Consider the following 26,121-nt stretch of genomic DNA (forward strand, 5'->3'; position numbering starts at 1 on the left):
AGGCAAAGAGCAGGTCCCCCTTGGGAGGAAGCTGTCTAAGGGGAGACAGCCTAGCTCAGAAAGGAAAGGAGAAGTCAGCTCCAGGTCCGACTCGCTGAGGAGGGGGGCCATGGTTGGGAGAGAGAGGGAAGTCAGCATGTCCCACCCCCTTAAGACCTGGGAGGACTAGTGGCTCCCCGGACCTGCCTTTACCCACTTTTATGGCTAAGAGTTGGGTTCTGGGCTGAATGACCTGTGCTCAAGGCCCAGCTCTGCACCTAATCGTGTGTGACCCTGCAGAAGCCCTCTGAACCTCGGTTTCCCTCAGCTGTAAAGGGGACGACGATAGAACCTAGCTCTGCCGTGGCTGGGAGGACCCAACCCGGCGACGCTGTTCTATAAGGTGCTGCAGGTGAGTGTTCTATAAACTTGGGAGATGACAGTCATCCTCTCCCTGCAGTAGCGGCCGACGCCCGGGGCCACCATGAACTGGGGGATCTTCGAGGGGCTCCTGAGCGGGGTCAACAAGTACTCCACAGCCTTCGGGCGCATCTGGCTGTCCCTGGTCTTCATCTTCCGCGTGCTGGTGTACCTGGTGACAGCCGAGCGCGTGTGGAGTGACGACCACAAGGACTTTGACTGTGACACCCGCCAGCCAGGCTGCTCCAACGTCTGCTTCGACGAGTTCTTCCCCGTGTCCCACGTGCGCCTCTGGGCCCTGCAGCTCATCCTGGTCACGTGCCCCTCGCTGCTCGTGGTCATGCACGTGGCCTACCGCGAGGCCCGGGAGAAGAAGCACCAAGAGGCGGCAGGGAAGAACGGCGGGCACCTCTACCCGGACCCTGGCAAGAAGCGGGGCGGGCTCTGGTGGACGTACGTCTGCAGCCTGGTGTTCAAGGCCAGCGTGGATGCCACCTTCCTCCACGTGTTCCACTCGTTCTACCCCAGATACACCCTCCCTCGCGTGGTCAGGTGCCACGTGGCTCCGTGTCCCAATACGGTGGACTGCTTCATCTCCAAGCCCACGGAGAAGAACATCTTCACTCTCTTCATGGTGATCACGGCCGTCGTTTGCATCGTGCTCAACATTGTGGAGCTGGCCTACCTGGTGAGCAAGAGGTGCCGTGAGTGCCTGCTGGCGAGGAAAGCCCGGGCCACGGGCCTGGGCCACCGCCGGAACTGGGCCACCTCTTCCTCCAAACAGGACGACCTCCGCTTGGGCGACCTCATCTTTCTGGGCTCAGACGCTCCCCCTCCTCTCTTACCAGACCACCCTCAAGACCACGTGAAGAAAACCATCCTGTGAGGGGCTGCCTGGTCAGGCCTGGGTTGGAAGGACCCGGCAGCCAAGGTGCAGCCTTGGGGGGTGGGAGCGCTGTGCCAAGAGTGGGGACAGGCAAGAGGGAGGGTCCGACGACCTGGGTTCAGATCCCTTTTCCCCAGCTCCTGCCGCCTGCCCCAGCTGTGTGGCCTTGGGCAAGTTACCCCTTGGAGCTGAACCTCGGTTTCCTTTTGTGTACAACGGAGATGATGAGGCCCCCCCCCCCACAACAGGGCTGCCGCTGTGAGGAGGGGCTTAATACGAGAACGGATGTGCACATGCCTTCAGTGTGTGGTGCCCACGGTCAGGGCTTAATAAAAGTCAATTCATTCACTGATTCAAGGTGACCTTTGATCCTTCGACCTTTGCGAGCCTTATCAGGTCATGGGGTCAACATCTCTGCCCCTGCAAAGGGCTGCACTTGATCTAGCCAGGTAAGAGAGCCCCCAGCACTCCTGGGGGGGTCATGCTCCTTGCTCATGCTCAAGTCTAGCCTTTATCCCCAGTTGCAGTTTTAGGGCCGTGGGTTGTCTGCAAAGAGAATGGAGCTTTATTACATGGGGAACCGCGTGTCTCGGTGGAAAGTTAACGGGCTTTTGAGTCATAACACTTGCATTTGAACACAAGTTCCAGTGGAACACTGAGAAAGCGACCACAGCCCCTCTCCAAACCGGGTTAATAATACTGAGCTGGTGGGGCTGTGAGTCTGGATGAGCTCACGACTGCAGATGGGGTTAGCCGGCTGTAAAAAGGGCCACATAAGCGTTAGTCACTGGTGTTAGGAAGTGCTCTATAAATGCTCGTGGGAAATGAGGCAGAGGAGCCCCTCCCTGGCTGCACATTAACCTTCACTGTTCCAGGCCCAAGGCCTCTCTGCAGCCCCCACTGGGTCACGCTCCGACTTCCCCAGAAACCCAGGCCCATGGAGGCTTGACAGGGAGGCTGTGCATTTCACGCTGCGACCTGCATTCCTTGTCTCCACCGGGGCAGCGGTACCCTTGTCCAGAGGAACCATAGGCAGGCCCTCCCACGCCCTACACAACTCACCAGCAGCCCAAGCTCTAGTCCCCAGAAATGTCCTGCCAGGGTAGAATGCAACCCTGGACTGGATCAAGGTCGCCCCTTTCCATAGATGTCAGCTGCTAAGGGCCTCAGAACCAGGCTTCCAGAGAAAAAGGTAGGAGAGAGGCCTGGGGACAGGGGGACGGGGGCAATAGGGCAATGGGAGGGGGACGGGGACAAAGCCATTTGGTGCCGACCAGGTCCCGAACACGAGGCTACCAGGCTCCTGCGCCTGCTCGGGCAGTTTCCCTGCCAGCACGGGGAGCCAGACCCAGCCATGCCTGGCCAAGCTGCAGAGAAGGTGTGGGCCAGGGGAGAAGAGACACAGGTGTTTGCTCTGAACGTGTGCCCCGCAAGCCCGCCCGCCTACCTGCCTGCCCACCCGATCGCTCTCATTTGGCTCATTGGCTCAGAAAGCTCCCCCAGCAGGGGAGTGAGAAACAAAAGCTGCCACCAGGAGGCCCTCGGGCAGACGGGCAGAGAGACCGGCCCAGGGACAGGAGAGTGGCTGCTAGACCCAAGAAAGGTGAGGACCAAATCGGGAAGGAGGCTGGGCTGGGAGGCAGGGATGGGCTGAGGATCCCCAGGGGAACTCGGGCTGTGGGCCAGACTTCAGGGAGGAGTAGGGGGGACAGAGGATCTCTGGAGAAACCCCAGGGAAGCCCCAAGGAGGGGAACAAATGTCCTGCCAGACCAAAGGGAGGACAGAAGACTAGAGAAGAGATAAATAGGAGGAGAGATGAGGAAGAAGTGGGGTTTCGACTGGGTTTAGCAAATGTCTATTGTGTGTTCACTGGGCCAGGCTCGGTGCTGAGTCCTGGGGAATCAGAGATGAATGATATGCGAGGCTGCCCTCCAGAAGCTGACAGTCTGGCACGGAAAACAGGTAAACAGACCATTTAAGTACCGGTGAGGCATTCTTCCAGAAACGATGGAGGAGGGCGCTCAGAAAGTGTCCCAGAGGCACAAGGTTTGAAGATGCTGATACCTGAGTCAGGGATAGGGGAGGGCCCAGGGCCAGAGATGGAAAAAGATGTCACTGCAGGTAAGGGGTGTGGAGGAAGGAGCACGCAGGACACAGCCTGAATGAACCAATGGCCTGTGTGGGCAGCAAATAGCCACCGAGCAGACGGAGAAGGGAGGTGTCCCTGAAAGAAAAGGTAGATGGTGGGGGGACGACCGTGCCAGAGTCTTAGCTCTGTCCCTTCCCCAATCCCTCCCAAAGGCTGGAATGGTTGGAATTCTAGAGGAACCCACTGCGGTCAGGACAGTCAGCCCTCAGGCTCAGCACCAAAAGAAGGGGTGGCAGGATGATACCAAGCCACCATGGTTCCAAAGAGCCTGTTTCATTTGGAAGGGAATGTCAGGGTGGGGGACATCCTGGAGCTGGAGAGGAGAATGAGGATGGATATTACTCCGGGGTCTGCCCACCAGGCACAGGGCCTGGCTCATGCTGGCGCTCAGTTGGAGAAAGTTGAAGGATAAAAATACACATCCCTTGGGTTTCCCTGGTGGCACAGTGGTTGAGAATCTGCCTGCCAATGCAGGAGACACGGGTTCGAGCCCTGGTCTGGGAAGATCCCACATGCCGCGGAGCGACTAGGTCCGTGAGCCACAGTTGCTGAGCCTGAGCGTCTGGAGCCTGTGCTCCGCAACAAGAGAGGCCGCTATAGTGAGAGGCCCGCGCACCGCGATGAAGAGTGGCCTCCGCTTGCCGCAACTAGAGAAAGCCCTCGCACAGAAACGAAGACCCAACACAGCCATAAATAAATAAATAAACAAATAATTAATTAAATAAATAATTAAATTTTAAAAAAATACACATCCCTCCGTTTTCCCTGGCGGTCCAGTGGTTAAGACTCCATGCTGCCACTGCAGGCGGCACGGGTTCGATCCCTGGTAGGAGAAGTTCTGCATGCTGTGCGATGCGGCCAAAAAAAAAAGATACATGTCCCTCCCATCCTGCCGGGTCCAGCCCTGGCAGCTGATGGGAGAGCGGATCATCCAACCCACACTTTGTTACTATTTCTTTAGAATTCATGTGAGCCCGCAGGCCTGAAGGTTGGAGTCGATGAGGTTGGTGGGTACATCCATGCAGGATGATTACCCTTCACATGTATCTATTACTTTGTAGAATAAAATATGCCCTGATTTTGGAACTGGAAGATGGACGTTCAAGACTAGCTCTGTCACTTCCAGCCGTGGGCCTTGGGCGTGTGCCTCTCTGGGCCTTAGCTTACTCTCCCGTGAATTGGGGACAATGGCCATCCTTACCCCACCGAGTCATTGCCAGTGTGGACATGATGACATGGTGGTTGTGAAATGGTTTGCCAGTCACACCCTTAATGAAGGTTCCCATTTCCAGGTTCTCCTAGGCCTTGTGACCCCCTGGTCTACATCGTCCACACGAGGAACAAAGGCCACAGTCAGCATGAACTGGGCGTTCCTGCGGGACATCCTGAATGGGGTGAGCAAGTACTTCACGGCACTGGGCCGCATATGGCCGTCCGTGGTCTTCATCTTCCGCGTGCTGGTGTACGCGGTGGCGGCCGAGGAGGTGTGGGGCGATGAGCAAAAGGACTTCATCTGCAGCACCCGCCAGCCGGGCTGCCCCAATGTCTGCTACAATGAGTTGTTCCCCGCGTCCCACGTGAGCCTCTGGGCCCTGCAGCTCATCCTGGTCACGTGTCCCTCACTGCTCGTGGTCATGCGTCTGGTCTACCTCCAGGAGCGCAAGCGGAAGCACCTCCTGAAGCACGGGCCCGACGTCCCATCCCTGTACGACAACCTGGACAAGAAGCGGGGCGGGCTCTGGTGGACGGACCTGCTGAGTCTCCTCAAGGCGGCCGTCGACTCCGGCTTCCTCTACATCTTTCACCGCCTCTACCAGGACTATGACATGCCCCACGTGCTGGCCTGCTCCGAGTCGCCATGCCCCCGCACTGTGGACTGCTACATCTCCCGGCCCACGGGGAAGAATGTCTTCACGTACTTCGTGGTGGCCGCAGCCATGCTCTGCATCCTGCTCAACCTCAGTGAGGTCACCTACCTGGTGGGCAAGAGGTGCCTGGAGACCCTAGGCTCCAGACACCGGGGGTCTCAGCACTGGACTCGCCTGCCCGAGACATGCCCACCGTATGCCCTTTCCCAGGGGGAGCACCCCCAGGATGGGAACTCTGTCCTAATGAAGGCTGGATCAACCACAGTGGATGCAGGTGGGTATCCATATCCAGTGAGGTCGGCGGCTGAGACCACCAGAGCCTCTGCCTGCTCCCTAAGGCCACGGCAGGGCAGGTGAGGAACGTGGGTGTGGAGCTAAGGAGACCCACCCAGGGGCCAATGCTGGGAAGCAAATCGGTCTCTGGGTCCTCAGCCCCAGGGGAGGAAGGTTGAAGGCTGGAGGGGATTTTGTATATGGCGATAGGGTATGTCAAACCCTTAATAAATATGATTTTCTCAGTGTTTTGCAGACCAGGGAGGGAGTGATGGGAAGGAAAGCAGGGGGGTTCACGATGGACCTTGGAGAGGAGGCCAAGACTGCTCAGTGGGCCTCTGAGCCCTGGAACCTCAGATCCAGGTTTACCCATCACACACACACACACACACACAGTCACACCACACTCACACACACACACCACACACAGACCATGCCCTCAGGACGTGGTGGGAAGCCCAGAGGCTGACCCAGTGGTCTCTGGACTCTGCAACCAGCTGGTCAAAGCAGGAGGGGAGGTACCCCAGGAGACCCTGTGCCAGCATGAGTTGGTTCTCAGCGAGTGTCCCTCAGATGAGTGCACATGGCTCCCCCATTCCGGCCTCCCTAACCCTGCCCAGCACAGGTCCCCAGAGGTAAGTCCCTTGGAGGGTAGGAGAGGCAGGTCTGCTGTGCGTGGGGCAGCACCGAGAGCACGTCCCAGATGGGCAGTCTGCCAGTGTGTCTAGGAGGCCCACGCCCACAGGACAGGGACCCACAGAGAGCATCCAAGCTAACGGGTCCCTCACAGATCCTCAAGGATGAGGAACTTCCCTTCTCTTTACTGGCTACACAATCCCTCATCCTCCCCTATACACACCACTCAGACCTTGACAATGGCCAAAACCAGCCTAGACTTGCCCTGAGTCCCAGAACACACACAAATGGCTCATGGGACAACCGTCTGGGAGACCCCCAGGCATCTCCCACTCAGCAACCCCCAAACTGACCGTGTCATCTTTCCCCAAACCTGCCCTCCTCAAGGATCACCCCTCCCCCATGAATAACACTGCCACCCACCCAATTGTCTAAGCCGGGAGCTAGCCTGACATCCTCATCCCCGCCCCATCTCCCAGCCCCTTACACCCCACGTCCCAGTACAGCACCAAATCCCACTGATTTCAACCCCTAAACGTTTCCTGAATCTACCTCTCCTCTCCCACCCCACAGCCTGACCACCTCCCACTGGGCCTCTCCCATCTGCCCTCCTCTACGGGGACAGAGCAGTTGTATACGAATCTGACCCCATCATTCCTCCTGCTCTGACAGTCTTTCCACCATGACCACCACCCCCATTGCCCTCCACCTGGCCCCGCTGACCTCCCCAGCCTTACCCCCACCCTCCTCATACCATCATAACACACCAAAGGGCTTGCGGATCTCCAACCAGACACATCACGCTGGGTCATGCCGGGAGCTTTTGGATATGCTGTTCCCTCTGCCTGGAATGCTCTTCCTCCCTCCGCCGGGACGCTTCCTCAAACCCCAGGGACAGCCTTAACCACCTTTTCCATGCGCCAGCCTCGCCTGTACCTCTGCCATTCTCCCCGAATTGGAGGGGTCCTCTCCCCATGCGTCTGTGAGCCCTTCACGCACAGGACGATGAGTCATCCAGCTCCCTGCTGCCTTCAGTAAAAGTTTGTTAAATGAGTAAATGGGCTATGAGCTGCCTGACAGAAAGGACCGTGTCTCGTTTATCTGAATCTGAATCCTCCACCACACCTAGCCCAGGGAGTTCAGCATGGTGTTTCCTTGCTTGTGTATTTTGTTGTTTTTGCTGTTGTTGTTTGTTTGTTTTATTAAGGTATTCAGCAATTATTCTTTATTGGTTGTTTGTTTGTTTTATTAAGGTATTCAGCAATTATTCTTTATTGTTACTGGAGCCGAGAGATACTAAATCATTTAGGAGACACCATTTCATAGGGAGTATACATCCATTAATCAACATCATTGTTTGGGAGCTAGAATTTGAAAGAAGGAACATCGTGCCAGCCTCTTCAGCTTTCCAGGGGAACTTGGTACTTTTTCCCAAGGTATCCACCCCCATCATACAGTGAGGGCACAGCAGCAGGAAGCTTAGGTCTGAACGGAATGGCATTATGCAGATACACTGAATAAGTCCATATTACATATCTTTGGTTGACTCAGTCTCCCACCAAATAGTTTAAAAACTTCAGTTCAGGGGCTTCCCTGGTGGCGCAGTGGTTGAGAATCTGCCTGCCAATGCAGGGGACACGGGTTCGAGCCCTGGTCTGGGAAGATCCCACATGCCGCGGAGCAACTGGGCCCGTGAGCCACAACTACTGAGCCTGCGCGTCTGGAGCCTGTGCTCCGCAACAAGAGAGGCCGCGATAGTGAGAGGCCCACGCACCGCGATGAAGAGTGGCCCCCGCTTGCCGCAACTGGAGAAAGCCCTCGCACAGAAACGAAGACCCAACACAGCCAAAAAATAAATAAATAAATAAATAAATAATTTAAAAAAAAAAAAAAAGAACTTCAGTTCACATGTGGGCACCTTCATTCACTCTTTCACTTGTTCATCTAAAAGTAGTTATTAAGCATCATTTGTGGATGGATGAGAAGTAGCAGCGTCATTCCCAAGACGGAAGCTTTTGGGAAGCTGGTCATTCCATTTCTGGTACCTGCACACAGCCTAAAGGTTTTTATAGGTGAGGAAACTTTGGCCTAAAGAGGGAAGGGGACCTTCCAAGACCACTGAATCTGTAGGGGGCTGTGTCCCCTATGATCCCTGGAGAGCCTCCAAGCCCACCCCTGATGATGGAACAAGATCAGAGAGTCACCGCATCTTAGGTCAGGGTCCCTGGAAGCAGAGCCAGTGGCAAGAATTTGTGTGCATGTAAGGAAGGAACAGAGGAAGCAGGATAGGGAGGAGCTGAGCAGGGTGTGTGTTCAGGGAGACTCAGCCTTGACCTGATTGATCCCCATGGGGTGAAGGGCATTTGGATCATAAATCCCACCACAGCGTTGTCCCCCCGGAGGAAAGGGCATCAGGCTTAGGAACTCCCATAGCTGTCAGTCATTGGTTTCACCCCGAGCAGGAGGGCTGGCAGGAGGGGTAGGTGGCTCCCACTCAGTCAAGGTTAGTTCTCCAGGGGCAGCTATAAGCCATGAGTGGATGTCCCCCAGGAAAGGGGACATGGGCAGGGCACCAATACCATCCACTGAACTCAAGAAACAAGGTGGCCCCCACCACCAAGCTGTGATCACCCAACCCCGGGGAACAGGATGGCCCTCTTGACCAGCTCAGAACCGGATGGCCCCAAGCTGCTCAGTCCAAGACAGCACCCTCATGCAGGACAGGAGACAAGCCACAGGCAACACCCTCTGAGATTCCAGGCTCCCCATTCCAGGGGCTGCTGCTGGGTCCAACACAGGGCGAGAGCATCCTAGGACCTTGACTACTCCCACGCCAGCCCTCTTCATGGGCACTGTTCCCAGAAGTCTCAAGTCCTGAGCCAACTGAGCCAGGTGAAGACCAAACACCATCTGACCAGCCTGAGGCCACCACTCTCTGACATTCCACCTCCATCTTCTTGAAAACTCTTCCCTCTCTTAGTCCCTGCCATCTTTCTCCTCCACCCTCCACCCACCCCCATGGCTGCACCTACTTCTCCTCATTCATTAAAGACTTGAGCACGTGACTTGCAGTCTTCCGGTATTCTCTCACGGCCCAGGGCTGCGGAGACCACCCACGTGTCACTCTGCCCTCTTCATTCCATGCCATCCTCGTGTCCTGTGACCTCCTCCTCCACTCCATTTAGCTACCCACTTGCAGGACCACACCCCGGACCTTGCCTTCACCCAGAACTGCTCCACCTCTAGAATCTTCTATCCAATTCAGGTCAGTGAATATTTATTGTTCACTTTTATGTGACAAGCCCCGTGCCAGGTGCACAGGATTTGTCTGGGAAGAATCAGGCACAGTCTCTGACCTCGTGGAGCTTACATGCTATGAAGAGGATGGCTGCTGAACTCGTGACACCTGGGGAAGCAGGGGGTGCTGGGGGAGGGGGAGCCAACATCCGGGCACCCAGGAAAAGCTTCCCTGGGACTTCTTTCCTTTTTTCGGGCCACGCCACGAAGCCTGTGGGATCTTAGTTCCCCGATCAGAGAGCGAGCCCGTGCCCCCTTGCAGTGGAAACACATAGTCTTTACCACTGGACCACCAGGGAAGTCCCTGGGACTTCTTAAGCTGACACCTAGAGAAAGAGGAGGATTCTGCCAAGCAAAGAGGGGAGGGGTTTCCAGGCAGAGGGGAGAGTATATGAAAAGCCTAGAAGGGAGAGCAAACCTGATGCCAAGGACAGGAAGCAACCCAGGAGGGCTCGTGGTAGGAGTCGGGCTGAAGTAGACAGGGGCTGGATCATGCAGGGCTTTCTCTGGAAATCTCCATTAATGATTTTGGACTTTATCCTAAGAACAATGAAAAGTCACTGGGGAGGCTTTGTACAGAAGCGACACGATCTAGTTTACAGCTTCTGGTCACAGTGCGGAGGGGCCGAGGCAGGGCTCTCTGTTTAGAGACTGACGTAATAGTCCAAGTGAGAAACAACAGCGGCCTCAACTAGGGTGTGCACAGTGGTGACGGAAAGAAGTAGCTGGATTGAAGAAATGCTTACGAGATAGAATCGAAATGATTTGGTGACTTGGTTGGGTGTGGGGATCAGGTAGAGAGAGGAATCAAAGTGACGCCCAGGTTTCTGGCTCTGGGTGGTGGTGCCATTTACCAAGTGGAGGAGCAGGTGTGATAACTTCCACCTGATAACCTCTGATAACTTCCGTTTCAGACGAATTAGTCTGAGACACAAATTAGATACCTGGTTATCCCCTCTCATTCATGGACTGCCTTATAACCCTGGCTCACTACTAAGACACTTATTATCCTTCTTGGCGACTTCACACCCAAAACCTTGACCTCTCAGTTCCTGGACTTCCTTGTTTCCAACAATCTTTTTCTCCACCCATTGAACCTGCCCACATGTGTGCTCACACCCTAGACCCGAGAGCTGTACCGAGAGCTGCACAACCTCCTATCTGTGTAGCTCACTCTCTCTCGTTCCCACTCCAGCAATCCTTCTGCCCCATCTATTAGTCAATAACCCCATTATCTCAATGTCCATCACCCCCTTCATGTCCCCACCTTCCCTCCTTCCCCAGCTTAGGGTCCATGGGCCCCCATGTCATTGCCGACTCGTAGTTAACCTCACTCCCTTGCCTTTCTGTGCTTCTATCATCACCCCCCCCAGGCAAGACCCTAACTTCAATTAAACCCAACTCTCCATGTGGCCCCTGTTCCAGAACACCTGGAGAATAATACCACTGGACCGGCTGGTTTCAGGTGCAACTTCTAGCCACAAAGATCAAGTGGGCACTCAGCATCTCTAAGAAATTCTACGTTTTCCTAAAACTTTAACTCTATTCTCCAAGATAACTATATCATACCTTCTCTTTCCCCAAACCTCCAGCCCCCATTCTCCTAATCCACCATTTCACCCGAGAGCCAGGCATCCTGTGCCATTGGGCAATAGAAGCAGTAGGCAAGCACTAACTTATCCCCCACCACCAAGTCTGCCAGCCTCCTGGCATGAGCGCCCCTTCACTCTGCCTTCTCCCCTATAACATGGATGAAGCATCCCTGCTCCTGGTACCCCCGCCCTCAACTCTATGTGGGCACTGGACCCCATCACCTCTCACCTCCACTGCATCACGATTCCTTTCTATAAATATATCCTATAAGGTTTTCCTCTCTCTCTTTTTTTATTTTTATTTTCTAATATTTCTTTATTTATTTTTGGCTGTGTCGGGTCTTGGTTGCAGCGCGTGGGCTTAGCTGCCCCGTGGCACGTGGGACCTTAGTTCCCCAACCAGGGGTCGAACCCGCGTCGCCTACATTGGAAGGTGGATTCTTTACCCCTGCGCCACCAGAGAAGTCCCTCTCTCTTTTTTAAAATTCCCTCTTGACATCACATCCTTCTCCAGCTACTACCCTGTTTAAAAAAAAACCAAAACCCTCTAAAAGTTGTCTACACTTGACAGCTCCACTTCCTCACCACTTTAACCACTGCAGTCAGGACTGCTCTTGTCAAGGTCATGAATGGCCGACACATTGTCAGATCCACTGGTCATCCTCATCTTAACTCCCTCAGCAACATTTGGATGTTGAGCGCTCCCTCCTTAAACGCCATCTCCCCTTGGCTCCCAGGCAGCACCCTCTCCTGAATTCCACCTCACTGATGGGTCTTTCTTGACCTCCATGGTTTCTTCTTCCTCTTGCTGATCTCTGAACGCAAGATGCCCCAGGGCCCAGTTCTCTACCCTCTTTTCTCCTCTATCTGCATTTCCCCTCTGTGATCTTGTCCAGAACCATCCATAAAATCACCTATAAACTGCTGACTCTCACATTTTTAAGTTCAGACCTAACCACTCCCATGAGTGTTAGACTCATGCATCCAACTTCCTGTTGGTCATCCAAAATAGAACTCCTAATCCCGCAACAGAGAACAGATTTATGTTTCCTCTTGGTCTTCTCCACTTTGGAAGATGTTATTCCCGTCCACCCAGATGCTCGATTCAAAGACCTAGGTGCCTCTTTCCGCATAATCACATCCACACCATTAGTGAGTCAAGTTGGATATAATTCCAAAATATGTTCAAAGTCCATTCCCTTCCTACCATCTCCAAGTGCCACCTCATTGAACACTGGATACCTGCAGTTGGCTCCCTGCCCCCACTCTTGCTCCTCTTCAATTCCTCCTCCACGTGGCAGCCTGAGAGAACTTTCTATCATGTAAATCAGGCCAAGTCACTCCCTTGCTTAAAATCCTCCAAGTGACTTCCCATCAGGGCCGCAAAAAATGAAGATAAACTCTTTGCCATGGCCCGCAAGTCCCTACCTGGTTAGGCCCTAGTTACCTCTCCAAACTCATCTTCCTAAGCCCTCCCCTCCCCTTCTCTCACCCACCCCCCCACCACCACCACCCCCCGGCTCTCCCCGCCCCACCCCCCACCGCGTGCGTGTGCGCGCACGCACACACACACCAGCCTTCTCTCACCTCAGTGTCTTTGCTCTGACTTCTGCTGCCAGTGCTCTTCCCCAGAGCGTCACACAACTGCCTCTTAGCATTCTCATCTCAAGTCAACATCCTCTCCTCCAGGCGGCCCTTTGTGACCCACCCACCGCCGATGAAACACAGGCCACACAGTCGCCCTGTACCATATCACCCCATTTTATCGTCTTCATGGCATTTACTAGTATATGAAATTTTCCTATTTGTTTGCATGTTTATTCTCTGTATCATCCCACTAGATTGAGCTCCTTGAGAACAGGGACTCTGTCATGTTCACCCCTTTATCCACCAGCACCCAGAACAGTGCTTGACACGTAGTAGGCACTCAATAAAAATGCGTTCACCCACTGAGTGATTGGCACCCAGGTGGAGACGTCTAGTAAGCTGTTGGGTATAAGAGGGAAAAGCCCTGGCCAGGAGATATCAATTTGGGAGTTGTCAGCAAAACATCTAAATATGAGATAAGATTTTGCTCCAAAATTATCTCTGAGGTAGGAAAGATTTGTCTTATATTCCAGTCCTTACAAAGTCTCCTGAATTACGGGGCAGGCTCTCAATTACCACGTTTTGAACAACAAAATGCTCTTTGGGGAAAACTCGTTAGCCTGAAATAACCTCAATCAATGAAGTTTTGGATACGCATGGAGGTCACTGGTAGAATCAGAAAAAAATGGAGGCAAAGACATTTCACACAGATTCAATCATTATTCCTAGGGGTATGACCTTATAATTGCAAGTATTCGTCTTTTTAAGCAAGCCTTTCTAAAAAAAAAATCACTTCAAGAACAATAAAGAAATTGGTTATGTTGTGGAGATGACAAATACACACCTACAGGTGATTTTTTTTTTTTTAGCTTATGCAACCTAATATTATGCAATCAGATTTTTGTGGCAAAGAATAAAGTCTCCAGCATCACACAGATTCAGAAAGCACTATGACACAAATAACTTGGGCAAAAATAAAGTTTGTGTGTTCTATAAAAGGTTAATGATAACAAACAAAAGCTCTAATGGTACTGACCCAGGTGTTAAAGAGAAATGTTAAAAGTTTAAACAAAATTGCTTCATAAAATATGAGGGGAGAAAAAAAAGAATGTCTTACTACAATGTCTTATATAATATGTGATTTTTTTAATGTACAGCAAACTAAGTTAATAAAGTACATCAGTACTTCAACCACACTAAAAGTTTATGTATTCAAATTAGGCTCCAAACTCTTTGGAGAGTCTCCTCATTGGGAATCTAGGGGATTGTTTTTAATTTGGTTTTTATCTTATATCTGGGCCTCTGTGGTAGTTGGTAACTTGAGCCCTGAGACTGTCTAATACTGTACAGAGACTGTTTGGGGGAGAGATGAGAAGATGCCCTAGGATGGAGGCTTAAAGACCAAATGGAGTGGGCCTGTGGGATAAACTGGTATCATACAAGCCAAGGGAAAACAATGTCACAGAGGAGGAAGTTGATGTCACGGAAGCCAAGAGAAGTTTCTAGAAGAGTTTCTAGGAAGAGGAGAAAGTGACCATCGGTGCTAAACACTGTCATGGGTCAAATCACATAAAGACTGAAAAGTGTTCTTTGGATTAACAAAGATGGTCATTGGTAACTATGGCAGGAATGTCATCTGTAGAGAATGGGGTGCAGAAACCAGGTCCCAACAAAGTGAAGGACAGTGAAGGGCAAGCAAATGGAGATAGCAAGAGCAGACAACTGGTTGGAAAATGGTGGCTGTGGGAACAATAGAAAATTAAAGGGTATTGGCTGCAAGAGAATGGGGGCAGTCAAGCAATTTTTTTTTTTTTTAATAATGAGAGAGGCTTGGGAATATTTAAAAGTGGTGAGATGAATCCAGTAGAAGAGAAAGGAGGTCAAGGTCCCCAAGAGAGCCAGAGGGAATGGGGTGCAGAGCCCAGATGGAGGCTCAGACTTCGACAGGAAAAGTACAGTTCGGTTACTGTAACAGGAGGAGAGGAGGAAAGGGTGAGGCAGGTACGACTCAACCTGCTCTCTAACCGCAGCTACCCCAGCCCTCTCACTTCGCTCTCCCTCAACATCTGCCCATGTTTGTTGACCTCACGGGCACCTCCAGACCTGACCCTGTGACCCTCTCCCAATCTGCCAGCCCTCCCTACATTCCCTTCCGTCTGTATCCAGCCTACACTCGGGCTCCACAGAATCCCCACCACCACCCTCCTCTCACATGGGAGCTTCTAAATTGATGTCTAATATCATATGATATCACTTATATGTGGAATCTAAAAAAAGGCTACAAATGAACTTATCTACAAAATTGAAATAGAGTTACAGATGTAGAAAATAAACTTATGGGGACTTCCCTGGTGGTCCAATGGTTAAGAATCTGCCTTCCGATTCAGGGGACACGGGTTAAATCCCTGATCAGGGAAGTAAGATCCCACATGCCATGGGGCAACTAAGCCCATGCACTCTAGAGCCCACGCACCACAACTAGAGTTTGCACACTGCAATGAAAGATCCCACCTGCCCCAACCAAGACCCAATGCAGCTAAATAAATAATTTTTAAAATAAATAAAAATAAATAAATAATTTTTTTTAAAAAAGAAAATAGAAGCCTTTTAGATAGCCTCATCCACCAAAAGGCAGACAGCAGAAGCAAGAAGAACTACAATCCTGCAGCCTGTGGAACAAAAACCACATTCACAGAAAGGTAGACAAGATGAAAAGGCAGAGGGCTATGTACCGGATGAAGGAACAAGATAAAACCCCAGAAAAACAACTAAATGAAGTGGAGATAGGAAATATTCCAGAAAAAGAATTCAGAATAATGATAGTGAAGATGATCCAGGATCTCAGAAAAAGAATGGAGGCAAAGATCTGGAAGATGCAAGATATGTTTAACAAAGACCTAGAAGAATTAAAGAACAAACACCTAGAAGAATTAAAGAACAAATGAACAGGGATGAACAATACAATAACTGAAATGAAAAATACACTAGAAGGAATCAATAGCAGAATAACTGAGGCAGAAGAACGGATTAGAGACCTGGAAGACAGAATGGTGGAATTCACTGCCACAGAGCAGAATAAAGAAAAAACAATGAAAGGAAATGAAGACAGCCTAAGAGACCTCTGGGACAACATTAAACGCAACAACATTTGCATCATAGGGGTCCCAGAAGGAGAAGAGAGAGAGAAAGGACCCGAGAAAATATTTGAAGAGATTACAGTTGAAAACTTCGCTAACATGAGAAAGGAAATAGCCACCCAAGTACAGGAAGGGCAGAGAGGTCCAAGCAGGATAAACCCAAGGAGAAACACGCTGAGACACAGAGTAATCAAACTGACAAAAATTAAAGAGCAACAAGGAAAAAACGGCAAATAACATACAAGGGAACTCCCATAAGGTTAACAGCTGATTTCTCAGCAGAAATTTTACAAGCCAGAAGGGAATGGCATGATATATTTAAAGTGATGAAAGGGAAGAAACTACAGCCAAGATTACTCTACCCAGCAAGGATCTCCTTCAGATTCGATGGAGAAATCAAAAGCTTTACAGACAAGCAAAAGCTAAGAGAATTCAGCACCACCAAACCAGCTCTACAACAAATGCTAAAGGAACTTCTCTAGGTGGGAAACACAGGAGAAGAAAAGGACCTACAAAAACAAACCGATAACAATTAAGAAAATGGTAATAGGAACACACATATCGATAATTACCTTAAATGTGAATGGATTAAATGCTCCAACCAAAAGACACAGGCTCGCTGAATGGATACAAAAACAAGACCCATATATATGCTGTCTACAAGAGACATATTTCAGACCTAGGGACACATACAGACTGAAAGTGAGGGGATGGAAAAAGATATTCCATGCAAATGGAAATCAAAAGAAAGCTGGAGTAGCTATACTCATATCAGATAAAATAGACTTTAAAATAAAGAATGTTACAAGAGACAAGAAAGGACACTATCTAATGATCAAGGGATCAATCCAAGAAGAAGATATAACAATTATAAATATATATGCACCCAACATAGGAGCCCATCAATACATGAGGCAACTGCTAACAGCTATAAAACAGGAAATCAACAGTAACACAATAAGAGTGGGGGACTTTTTTTTTTTTAATAAATTTATTTATTTATTTATTTATTTATTTATTTATTTATTTATTTATTTTTGGCTGTGTTGGGTCTTCGTTTCTGTGTGAGGGCTTTCTCCAGTTGCGGCGAGTGGGGGCCACTCTTCATCGCGGTGCGTGGGCCTCTCACTGTCGTGGCCTCTCCCGTTGCGGAGCACAGGCTCCAGACACGAAGGCTCAGTAGTTGTGGCTCACGGGCTTAGTTGCTCCACGGCATGTGGGATCTTCCCAGACCAGGGTTCAAACCCATGTCCCCTGCATTGGCAGGCAGATTCCCAACCACTGCGCCACCAGGGAAGCCCAGAGTGGGGGACTTTAACATCTCACTTACACCAATGGACAGATCATACAAACAGAAAATTAATAAGGAAACGCAAGCTTTAAATGACACAATAGACCAGATAGATTTAATTGATATTTATAAGACATTCCATCCAAAAAGAGCAGATTACACTTTCTTCTCAAGTGCACACGGAACATTCTCCAGGATAGATCACATCTTGGGTCACAAATCAAGTCTCAGTAAACTTAAGAAAATTGAAATCATATAAGCACCTTTTCTGACCACAATGCTATGAGATTAGAAATCAATTACAGGGAAATAAATGTAAAATACACAAACACATGGAGGCTAAACACTATGTTACTAAATAACCAAGAGATCACTGAAGAAATCAAAGAGGAAATCAAAAATACCTAGAGACAAATTATAACTAAAACACAATGATCCAAAACCTATGGGATGCAGCAAAAGCAGTTCTAAGAGGGAAGTTTATAGCAATACAAGCCTACCTCAAGAAACAAGAAAAATCTTAAACAAACAATCTAACCTTACACTTAAAGGAACTACAGAAAGAAGAACAAACAAAACCCAAAGTTCGTAGAAGGAAAGAAATCATGAAAATCAGAGCAGAAATAAATGAAATAGAAACAAAGAAAACAACAGCAAAGATCAATAAAACTAAAGGCTGGTTCTTTGAGAAGACAAATAAAATTGATAAACCATTAGCCAGACTCATCAAGAAAAAGAGGGAGAGGACTCAAATCAATAAAATCAGAAATGAAAAAGGAGAAGCTACAACAGACACCGCAGAAGTATCCTAAGAGACTACTATAATCAACTCTATGCCAATAAAATGGACAACCTGGAAGAAATGGACAAATTCTTAGAAAGGTATAACCTTCCAAGACTCAAACAGGAAGAAATAGAAAATATGAACAGACCAAGCACAAGTAAAGAAATTGAAACTGTGATTAAAAATCTTCCAGCAAACAAAAGTCCAGGACCAGATGGCTTCACAGGTGAATTCTATCAAACATTTAGAGAAGAGCTAACACCCATCCTTCTCAAACTCTTCCAAAAAATTACAGAGGAAGGAACACTCCCAAACTCATTCTATGAGGCCACGACCACCCTGATACCAAAACCAGACAAAGGTACTACAAAAAAAGAAAATTACAGACCAATATCACTGATGAATATAGATGCAAAAATCCTCAACAAAATACTAGCAAACAGAATCCAACAACACATTAAAAGGATCATACACCATGATCAAGTGGGATTTATCCCAGGGATGCAAGGATTCTTCAATATACGCAAATCAATCATCAATGTGACACACCATATTAACAAACTGAAGAAGAAAAACCATATGATCATCTCAATAGATGCAGAAAAAGCTTTTGACAAAATTCAACACCCATTTATGATAAAAACTCTCCAGAAAGTGGGCATAGAGGGAACCTACCTCAACGTAATAAAGGCCATGTACAACAAACCCACAGGAAACATCATTCTCAATGGCGAAAAACTGAAAGCATTTCCTCTAAGATCAGGAACAAGACAAGGATGTCCACTCTCACCACTATTATTCAACATAGTTTTGGAAGTCCTGGCCACAGCAATCAGAGAGGAAAAAGAAATAAAAGGAATACAAATTGGAAAAGAAGAAGTCAAACTGTCACTGTTTGCAGATGACATGATACTATATATAGAGAATCCTAAAGATGCCACCAGAAAACTACTAGAGCTAATCAATGAATTTGGTAAAGTTGCAGGATACAAAATTAATGCACAGAAATCTCTTGCATTCCTATACACTAATGATGAAAAATCTGAAAGAGATATTAAAGAAGCACTCCCATTTACCATTGCAACAAAAAGAATAAAATACCTAGGAATAAACCTACCTAGGGAGACAAAAGACCTGTATGCAGAAAACTATAAGACACTGATGAAAGAAATTAAAGTTGATACAAACAGATGGAGAGATATACCATGTTCTTGGATTGGAAGAATCAATATTGTGAAAATGACTATACTACCCAAAGCAATCTACAGATTCAATGCAATCCCTATCAAATTACCAATGGCATTTTTTATAGAACTAGAACAAAATATCTTAAAATTTGTATGGAGACACAAAAGACCCCAAATAGCCAAAGCAGTCTTGAGGGGAAAAAATGGAGCTGGAGGAATCAGACTCCCTGACTTCAGACTATACTACAAAGCTACAGTAATCAAGACAATATGGTACTTGCACAAAAACAGAAATATAGATCAATGGAAAACCCAGAGATAAACCCACGCACCTATGGTCAACTAATCTATGACAAAGGAGGCAAGGATATACAATGGAGAAAAGACAGTCTCTTCAATAAGTGGTGCTGGGAAAACTGGACAGCTACATGTAAAAGAATGAAATTAGAACACTCCCTAACACCGTACACAAAAATAAACTCAACATGGATTAGAGACCTAAATGTAAGACCGGACACTATAAAACTCTTAGAGGAAAACATAGGAAGAACACTCTTTGACATAAATCACAGCAAGATCTTTTTTGATACACCTCCTAGAGGAATGGAAATGAAAACAAAAATAAACAAATGGGACCTAATGAAACTTAAAAGCTTTTGCACAGCAAAGGAAACTACAAACAAGATGAGAAGACAACACTCAGAATGGGAGAAAATATTTGCAAACGAATCAACGGACAAAGGCTTAATCTCCAAAATATATAAACAGCTCATGCAATTCAATATTAAAAAAACAAACAACCCAATCCAAAAATGGGCAGAAGACCTAAATAGACATTTCTCCAAAGAAGACATACAGATGGCCAAGAAGCACACAAAAAGATGCTCATCATCACTAATTATTAGAGAAATGCAAATCAAAACTACAGTGAGGGATCACCTCACACCAGTTAGAATGGGCAGCATCAGAAAATCTACAAACGATAAATGCTGGAGAGGGTGTGGAGAAAAGGGAACCCTCTTGCACTGTTGGTGGGAATGTAAATTGATACAGCCACTATGAAGAACAGTATGGAGGTTCCTTAAAAAACTAAAAATAGAATTACCATATGACCCAGCAATCCCACTACTGGGCATATACCCAGAGAAAACCATAATTCAAAACGGCACATGCGCCCCAGTGTTCATTGCAGCACTATTTACAATAGCCAGGTCATGGAAGCAACCTAAATGCCCATCGACAGACGAATAGATAAAGATGTGGTACATATATGCAATGGAATATTACTCAGCCATAAAAAGGAATGAAATTGGGTCATTTGTAGAGACATGGATGCATCTAGAGACTGTCATACAGAGTGAAATGTCAGAAAGAGAAAAACAAATATCCTATATTAATGCATATATGTGGAACCTAGAAAACTGGTACAGATGAACTGGTTTGCAGGGCAGAAATAGAGACACAGATGTAGAGAACAAATGTATGGACACAAAGGGGGGAAAGTGGTGAGGGGGTGTGGTATGATGAATTGGGAGGTGGGGATTGACATATATACACTAATATGTATAAAATGGATAACTAATAAGAACCTGCTGTATAAAAAAAATAAATAAAATTCTAAAAAAAAAAAGAAAATAAACTTATGGTTCACTGGGGGGCACAGGGAGGAGAGGGATACGTTGGAAGATTGGCATTGACACATACACACTACTACATATAAAATAGACCAGGTGCCCCCAACCCCCACACTACCAGTCTGTGGCCTGTTAGGAAACGGGCCGCACAGCAGGAGGTGAAGCTTCATCTGTACTTACAGCCGCTCCCTATTGCTTGCATTACCGCCTGAGCTCCACCTCCTGTCAGATCATTGGTAGCATTAGATTCTCATAGGAGTGCAAACCCTACCGTGAACTGCGCAGGCATGGGATCTAGGTTGCGCGCTCCTTACGAGAGAATCGAATGCCTGATGATCTGAGGCGGAGCTGAGGCCGTGATGCTAGCGCTGGGGAGCGGCTGCAAATACAGATTATCATCAGCGGAGAGGTCTGACTGCACAGAGACCATAATAAATCAACTGCTTGCAGACTCATATCAAAACCCTATCAGTTGGCGGCAAGTGACAATTAAGCTGCATCTTATGGAGTAGACTGGACATAAGCAACACACTTTGGGTGTCACTGTCTCCCATCGTCCCCAGACGGGACCATCTAGTTGCAGGAAAACAAGCTCAGGGCTCCCACTGATTCTGCATTATGGTGAGTTGTATAATTATTTCATTATATATTAAAATGTAGTAATAATAGAAACAAAGTGCACAATAAATGTAATGCGCTTGCATCATCCCAAAACCACCCCCACCCCCACCCCCGCCCTGGTCCATGGAGAAATTGTCTTCCACGAAACCAGTCCCTGGTGCCAAAAAGGTTGGGGACCGCTAAAATAGATAACTAATACGGACCTACTCTATAGCACAGGGAACTCTACTCAATACTCTATAATGGCCTATATGGGAAAAGAATCTAAAAAAGAGTGGTTATATGTATTTGTATAACAGATTCACTTTGCTGTACACCTGAAACTAACACAACATTGTAAATCAATTATACCCCCCCCAAAATTTTTTTAAATAAATAAATAAAATAAATTGATGTCTGCCCTCCCTACTAGAGGGCAAGCTCTCTGAGGGCAGGAACAGAATCTGCCTGGCTTGCCAATGTATCCTCAGGCCCTACACCACACCTGATATACAGTCAAGGGGTAAGAAATATTTGCTGAGATAAAACTGGAATGAGCTGCCATCGTACCAATACCCCTATTGTCCCTCTGCCCCTCCTGCTTGTTTTCCCACCTCTACACCCTGTGATTGGCTCTGCTGGTGTGAGTCAAGCCACCAGCATGAGGCCACTGCAAATTCATGTTCTCCAGTCCAGTCTGACTGTCCTCATTCTTCCCTGCTTTGGTCTCTCTGCTGCTGTTCATGCTGGTAGCCTTCTCAACTTTCTCTACTCTCCTTCTATCCAGTTCCATCTTGTTTTCATTCTACCTCTCCAAGAAAATAAAAGCTGCCTGAGAAGAACGCTCTCCCGTCTACAGCCACCATACCTATAGACCAACCATATCCACACGGGTCCTCCTCCTTTCCCCCAGCACAGAAAACGGCGTGAGCTTGCTCCAGCCAAGGCTCTAATCTGCCCCTCACCCCGTGCTCAGATGCCCTCCCTCCCCATCTCCTTACTCTCTCCCGTTTCTTCAACCTCTGCTTCTCTCCTGGTTCTCCCAGCATCCCAGCATGCTCACCTCTCTCCATCCAAAAAACAAAAACAAAACCCTTCCTCGACCCCGTCTCCCGCAGCTACCTCCTCATCTCTCTCCTGGCTCTCACAGCTGTGCCTCCTGAGTCAGAGGTCTTGGTCTTCACGTACTGACTCGATGTCCTCACCTCCCACTCACTCCCACCAGGTATGAGCCAGTCTCTGCCCCAGCACTCAGACCTGCCCTTGCCAAGCACACCTAAGACTCTTCTGTGGCTAAGCCCAGCAGGTGCTCCCAGTCCTCATCTTAAACCGTGAGTCATCCTACAGGTTAAACAGCCTTCCTTCTTGAGCCTCGTCCCCTATGTGTCTTGTGCACCCAGGAGTCTCCCCTCCCTCTAAACTGGGGTGCTAAAGGTATAATAGGGAAGAACCTTTTGTATTCTATTACAAGTTAATCACTAAAGGAATGTTGCCTATAAGCTTAAATTATACATAACGGCCCAGCTCTGGGAACCCTGTTACCCAGGTAACGAGCATTAAGCTAAAATACCTTTGTTTAGCTCACAGGAAACATCCTGGCCAGGCCCACCTGTGAATGACTGCAGGGAGGAAGAAATTAACACATCCCCTCCGGAGGCTGATGGGAACCAGGAAGTGTTTGACTTTACTCCTTCCCCTTCTGGTATAAAAGGAGCCTGAATTCTAACTCGAGCAAGATGGTTCTTTGGGGCATGAGCCCGCCATCTTTCTCGGTTTGCTGGCTTTCTGAATAAAGTCGTTATCCCTTGCCCCAACAACTCGCCTCTCAATTATTGGCCTGCGTGGAGCGAGCAGTATGAGCTTAGACTCGGTAACAAAAGCAACTATCAGCATGCATCCTGGCCCCCTGACCTCAGAGTGGATATGTGCTCGAGGTGGGGCCACTCAGGTGTCTTCTCCAGGTTACTTGAATCCTTCCTAAGGGAAGCATGTAGCAGCAACACCTGGGGAGGTGTGTGCTCAGGTTGCTGCAGGCCATGAACAAAAGCCTTGTGCAGGGGCTTCCCTGGTGGCGCAGTGGTTAGGAATCCACCTGCCAGTGCAGGGGACACGGGTTCGAGCCCTGGTCTGGGAAGATCCCACATGCCGCGGAGAAACTAAGCCCGTGCGCCACAACTACTGAGCCTGCGCTCTAGAGCCCACGAGCCACAACTACTGAGGCCGCGTGCCACAACTACTGAAGCCCACGCACCTAGAGCCCGTGCTCTGCAACAAAAGAAGCCACCGCAATGAGAAGCCCGTGCACCGCAACAAAGAGCAGCCCCCGCTCGCCACAACTAGAGAAAGCCCGCATGCAGCAACAAAGACCCAATGCAACCAAAAATAAATAATAAATAAATAAATAAATTTTTAAAATTAAAAAAAAAAAAAGCCTTGTTGCAGAAGCCTGTCCGTACGAGGAGAGAGGAAGCCAGGAGTCCCAGAGGAGCAGAGGAAGGCAAGCAGGAGAGAGGTCCTAGAAAGCAGACCTGACTTGGGCCAGGTGCTTGTGGGCTCCCAAGGTACCCCTGCCCTTCCCACGTTTCTGCAAACCAATCAATTCTCCTTTGTGCCCAAACTAACTCAAGGTGGGTTTCTGTCATTTGCAATCCAGGGTGCCGACGAATACACCCGGGCTTCTAGGACACCGCTCTTCCAGTTTTCCCGCTGTTCCAACCACTCCCCCTCAATCTCCTTCACCTGCCCCCTTCGCTGGGGAGGTCCTCAGGGCTCTGTCCCAGGCCGTCCATCCGCAGTCCTCAGTGTCCACGCCCCCCCCGGGTGAACTCGTCCTCCCCCATGGCCTTCATTACCATCTGGACACCACTGACCCCCAAACCCGTATTTCCATCCCCTTTTTCTTTTTCCTTCGTTTTTTTTAATTGTGATAAAATATATACAAAATGAAATTACTATTTTAATTATTGTTAAATGTAAAATTCACTAATGTTAATTGCATTCACAAGGTGCACAACCGTCACTACCATTTCCAGAAGTTTTTCATCACCTCTGAAAAAAAGTCTATACCCATTAAACACTAACCCCCACTCACCCTTCCGCCCAGCCCCTGGTAACCTCTGACAACTTACTGTCTCTATGAATTCACCTATTCTAGATATTTCATATAAGTGAAATCATGCAATATTTGTCCTTTGTGTCTGGTGTATTTCACTTAGCACAATGTTTCCAAGATTCATCCATGTTGTAGCATGTATCAGAACTTGATTTTACTTTCTTTTTTTTAATTTTTACTTATTTTTTATTTATTTATTTATTTTTGGCTGGGTTGGGTCTTCGTTTCTGTGCGAGGGCTTTCTCTAGTTGTGGCAAGCAGGGGCCACTCTTCATCGCGGTGCTCGGGCCTCTCACTACCGCGGCCTCTCTTGTTGCGGAGCACAGGCTCAGTAGTTGTGGCTCACGGGCCTAGTTGCTCCGCGGCACGTGGGATCTTCCCAGACCAGGCCTCGAACCCGTGTCCCCTGCATTGGCAGGCAGATTCTCAACCACTGCGCCACCAGGGAAGCCCCAGAACTTGATTCCTTTTTATGGCTGAATAATATTCTATTGTATGGATAGACTACATTTTGTTCATCCATTCTTCCTTTGATGGACATTCAGGTTGTTTTCAAACACTGGCTATTGTGAACAGCGCTGCTATGAACGTTCATGCACAGGTATTTGAGTCCCTGTTCCCAGATCTTTCGGGTATACACCTAGGTGGGAACTTGCTGGGTCAAGTGGTAATTCTATGCTTAACTTTTTGAGTCACCACCAAGCTGTTTTCTTCAGCGGCTGCACCGTTTTGCATTTGCACTAGCAAGGCATGAGAGTTCCCAGTGTTCTTCTCTTTCCCGAGGCCCAGGCCCATGCATCCAAATGTCTCCGGACATCCACGTGCGTGTTGTCCCACAGGGAGCTCAGACCACCTGGCAGGGCATTTGGATGCAGAGGACAGTTTGGCTGTATAGAAACAACCAGTCCTGAGCCACGCCCCAGCCCTGAGGACCTGGGACAGGCCAAGGGTTGGGTTTCCGGTAAGGCTCAGGGGTGGAGTGGCAAACGGGGCAAAACTGTCTTCTACGTGCTTGCATCGCAAGAAAGGGTTTTTACAGCCACGTCAGAATGTCCCGATGGCCCCTGTCAAAGTGGCTGCAAGGGAATATCATTTACAAACGCAAATATCATTTAGCAAACTCCAGGCACAAGGCCCCCACCATTTTCTTCTTCCCCACCCTGTCTGTTCCTCTTGTGCTCCCAGCTCAGCTAATGGCAAACCACCTACACAGGTGCCAAGATCATGACCTCCCCAGTTCGCAGGAACAGTGAGTTCAGGAAACACAGTCCTGCAGCCCAGGCCCAGTCTAGGCTCTAGTCCCCGGTGCCCGGTGCCCATCACCTAGTCGGCCCAGGACCAAGGCTCCAGAACCTCCCACACTGCAGGTGGCTGCTTGGCTTCAGGCATATTGCACATGCCTCACCCCAGTCTGGCTTCCCTGGCTGCCCTGATGCCCAAGCGAAGAGCTTCCTCCCATCCAGAAGGACAGCAGTGGCTGGATGAGGACAGACAGACTCAGCCAGACACACAGCCCACCTGACCCTTGAGTTCCAGGGGTTTGGGCCTGGTGGCAAGAAGAAAGGGAGACAGATAAGGCTCAGTCAGTAAAGGCTTCCTGGAGGAGGGCAGGCAGTCAGGGAGAGACCCCTGGAGGGTCGGAGGGTGGGAGGCTAAGCTAGAAGGGGCTGATTAAACAGCTGCTATGT

General features: G+C 48.9%; 2 protein-coding genes across 2 annotated transcripts in view; both read left to right on the forward strand.

The window, feature by feature from the left end:
• Window positions 1-463: 463 nt before the first annotated feature.
• On the forward strand, window positions 464-1,285 carry LOC137760959 (gap junction beta-5 protein-like). The gene has a single exon (XM_068537863.1). It carries the CDS (start codon window positions 464-466, stop codon window positions 1,283-1,285), a length of 822 nt encoding a protein of 273 aa, XP_068393964.1.
• Window positions 1,286-4,793: 3,508 nt separating this feature from the next.
• Window positions 4,794-26,121, forward strand: part of LOC137760548 (gap junction beta-4 protein-like) — a 29,235-nt gene continuing 7,907 nt past the window's right edge. Inside the window, exons 1-2 of the mRNA XM_068537525.1 lie at window positions 4,794-5,594; window positions 6,074-6,211. Coding sequence (XP_068393626.1) covers window positions 4,794-5,594; window positions 6,074-6,211 — 939 coding nt within the window. The remainder of the gene's footprint in view (window positions 5,595-6,073; window positions 6,212-26,121) is intronic.

This window comes from Eschrichtius robustus, chromosome 3 (assembly GCF_028021215.1).
Source record: "Eschrichtius robustus isolate mEscRob2 chromosome 3, mEscRob2.pri, whole genome shotgun sequence".
NCBI classification, from domain to species: domain Eukaryota; kingdom Metazoa; phylum Chordata; class Mammalia; order Artiodactyla; family Eschrichtiidae; genus Eschrichtius; species Eschrichtius robustus.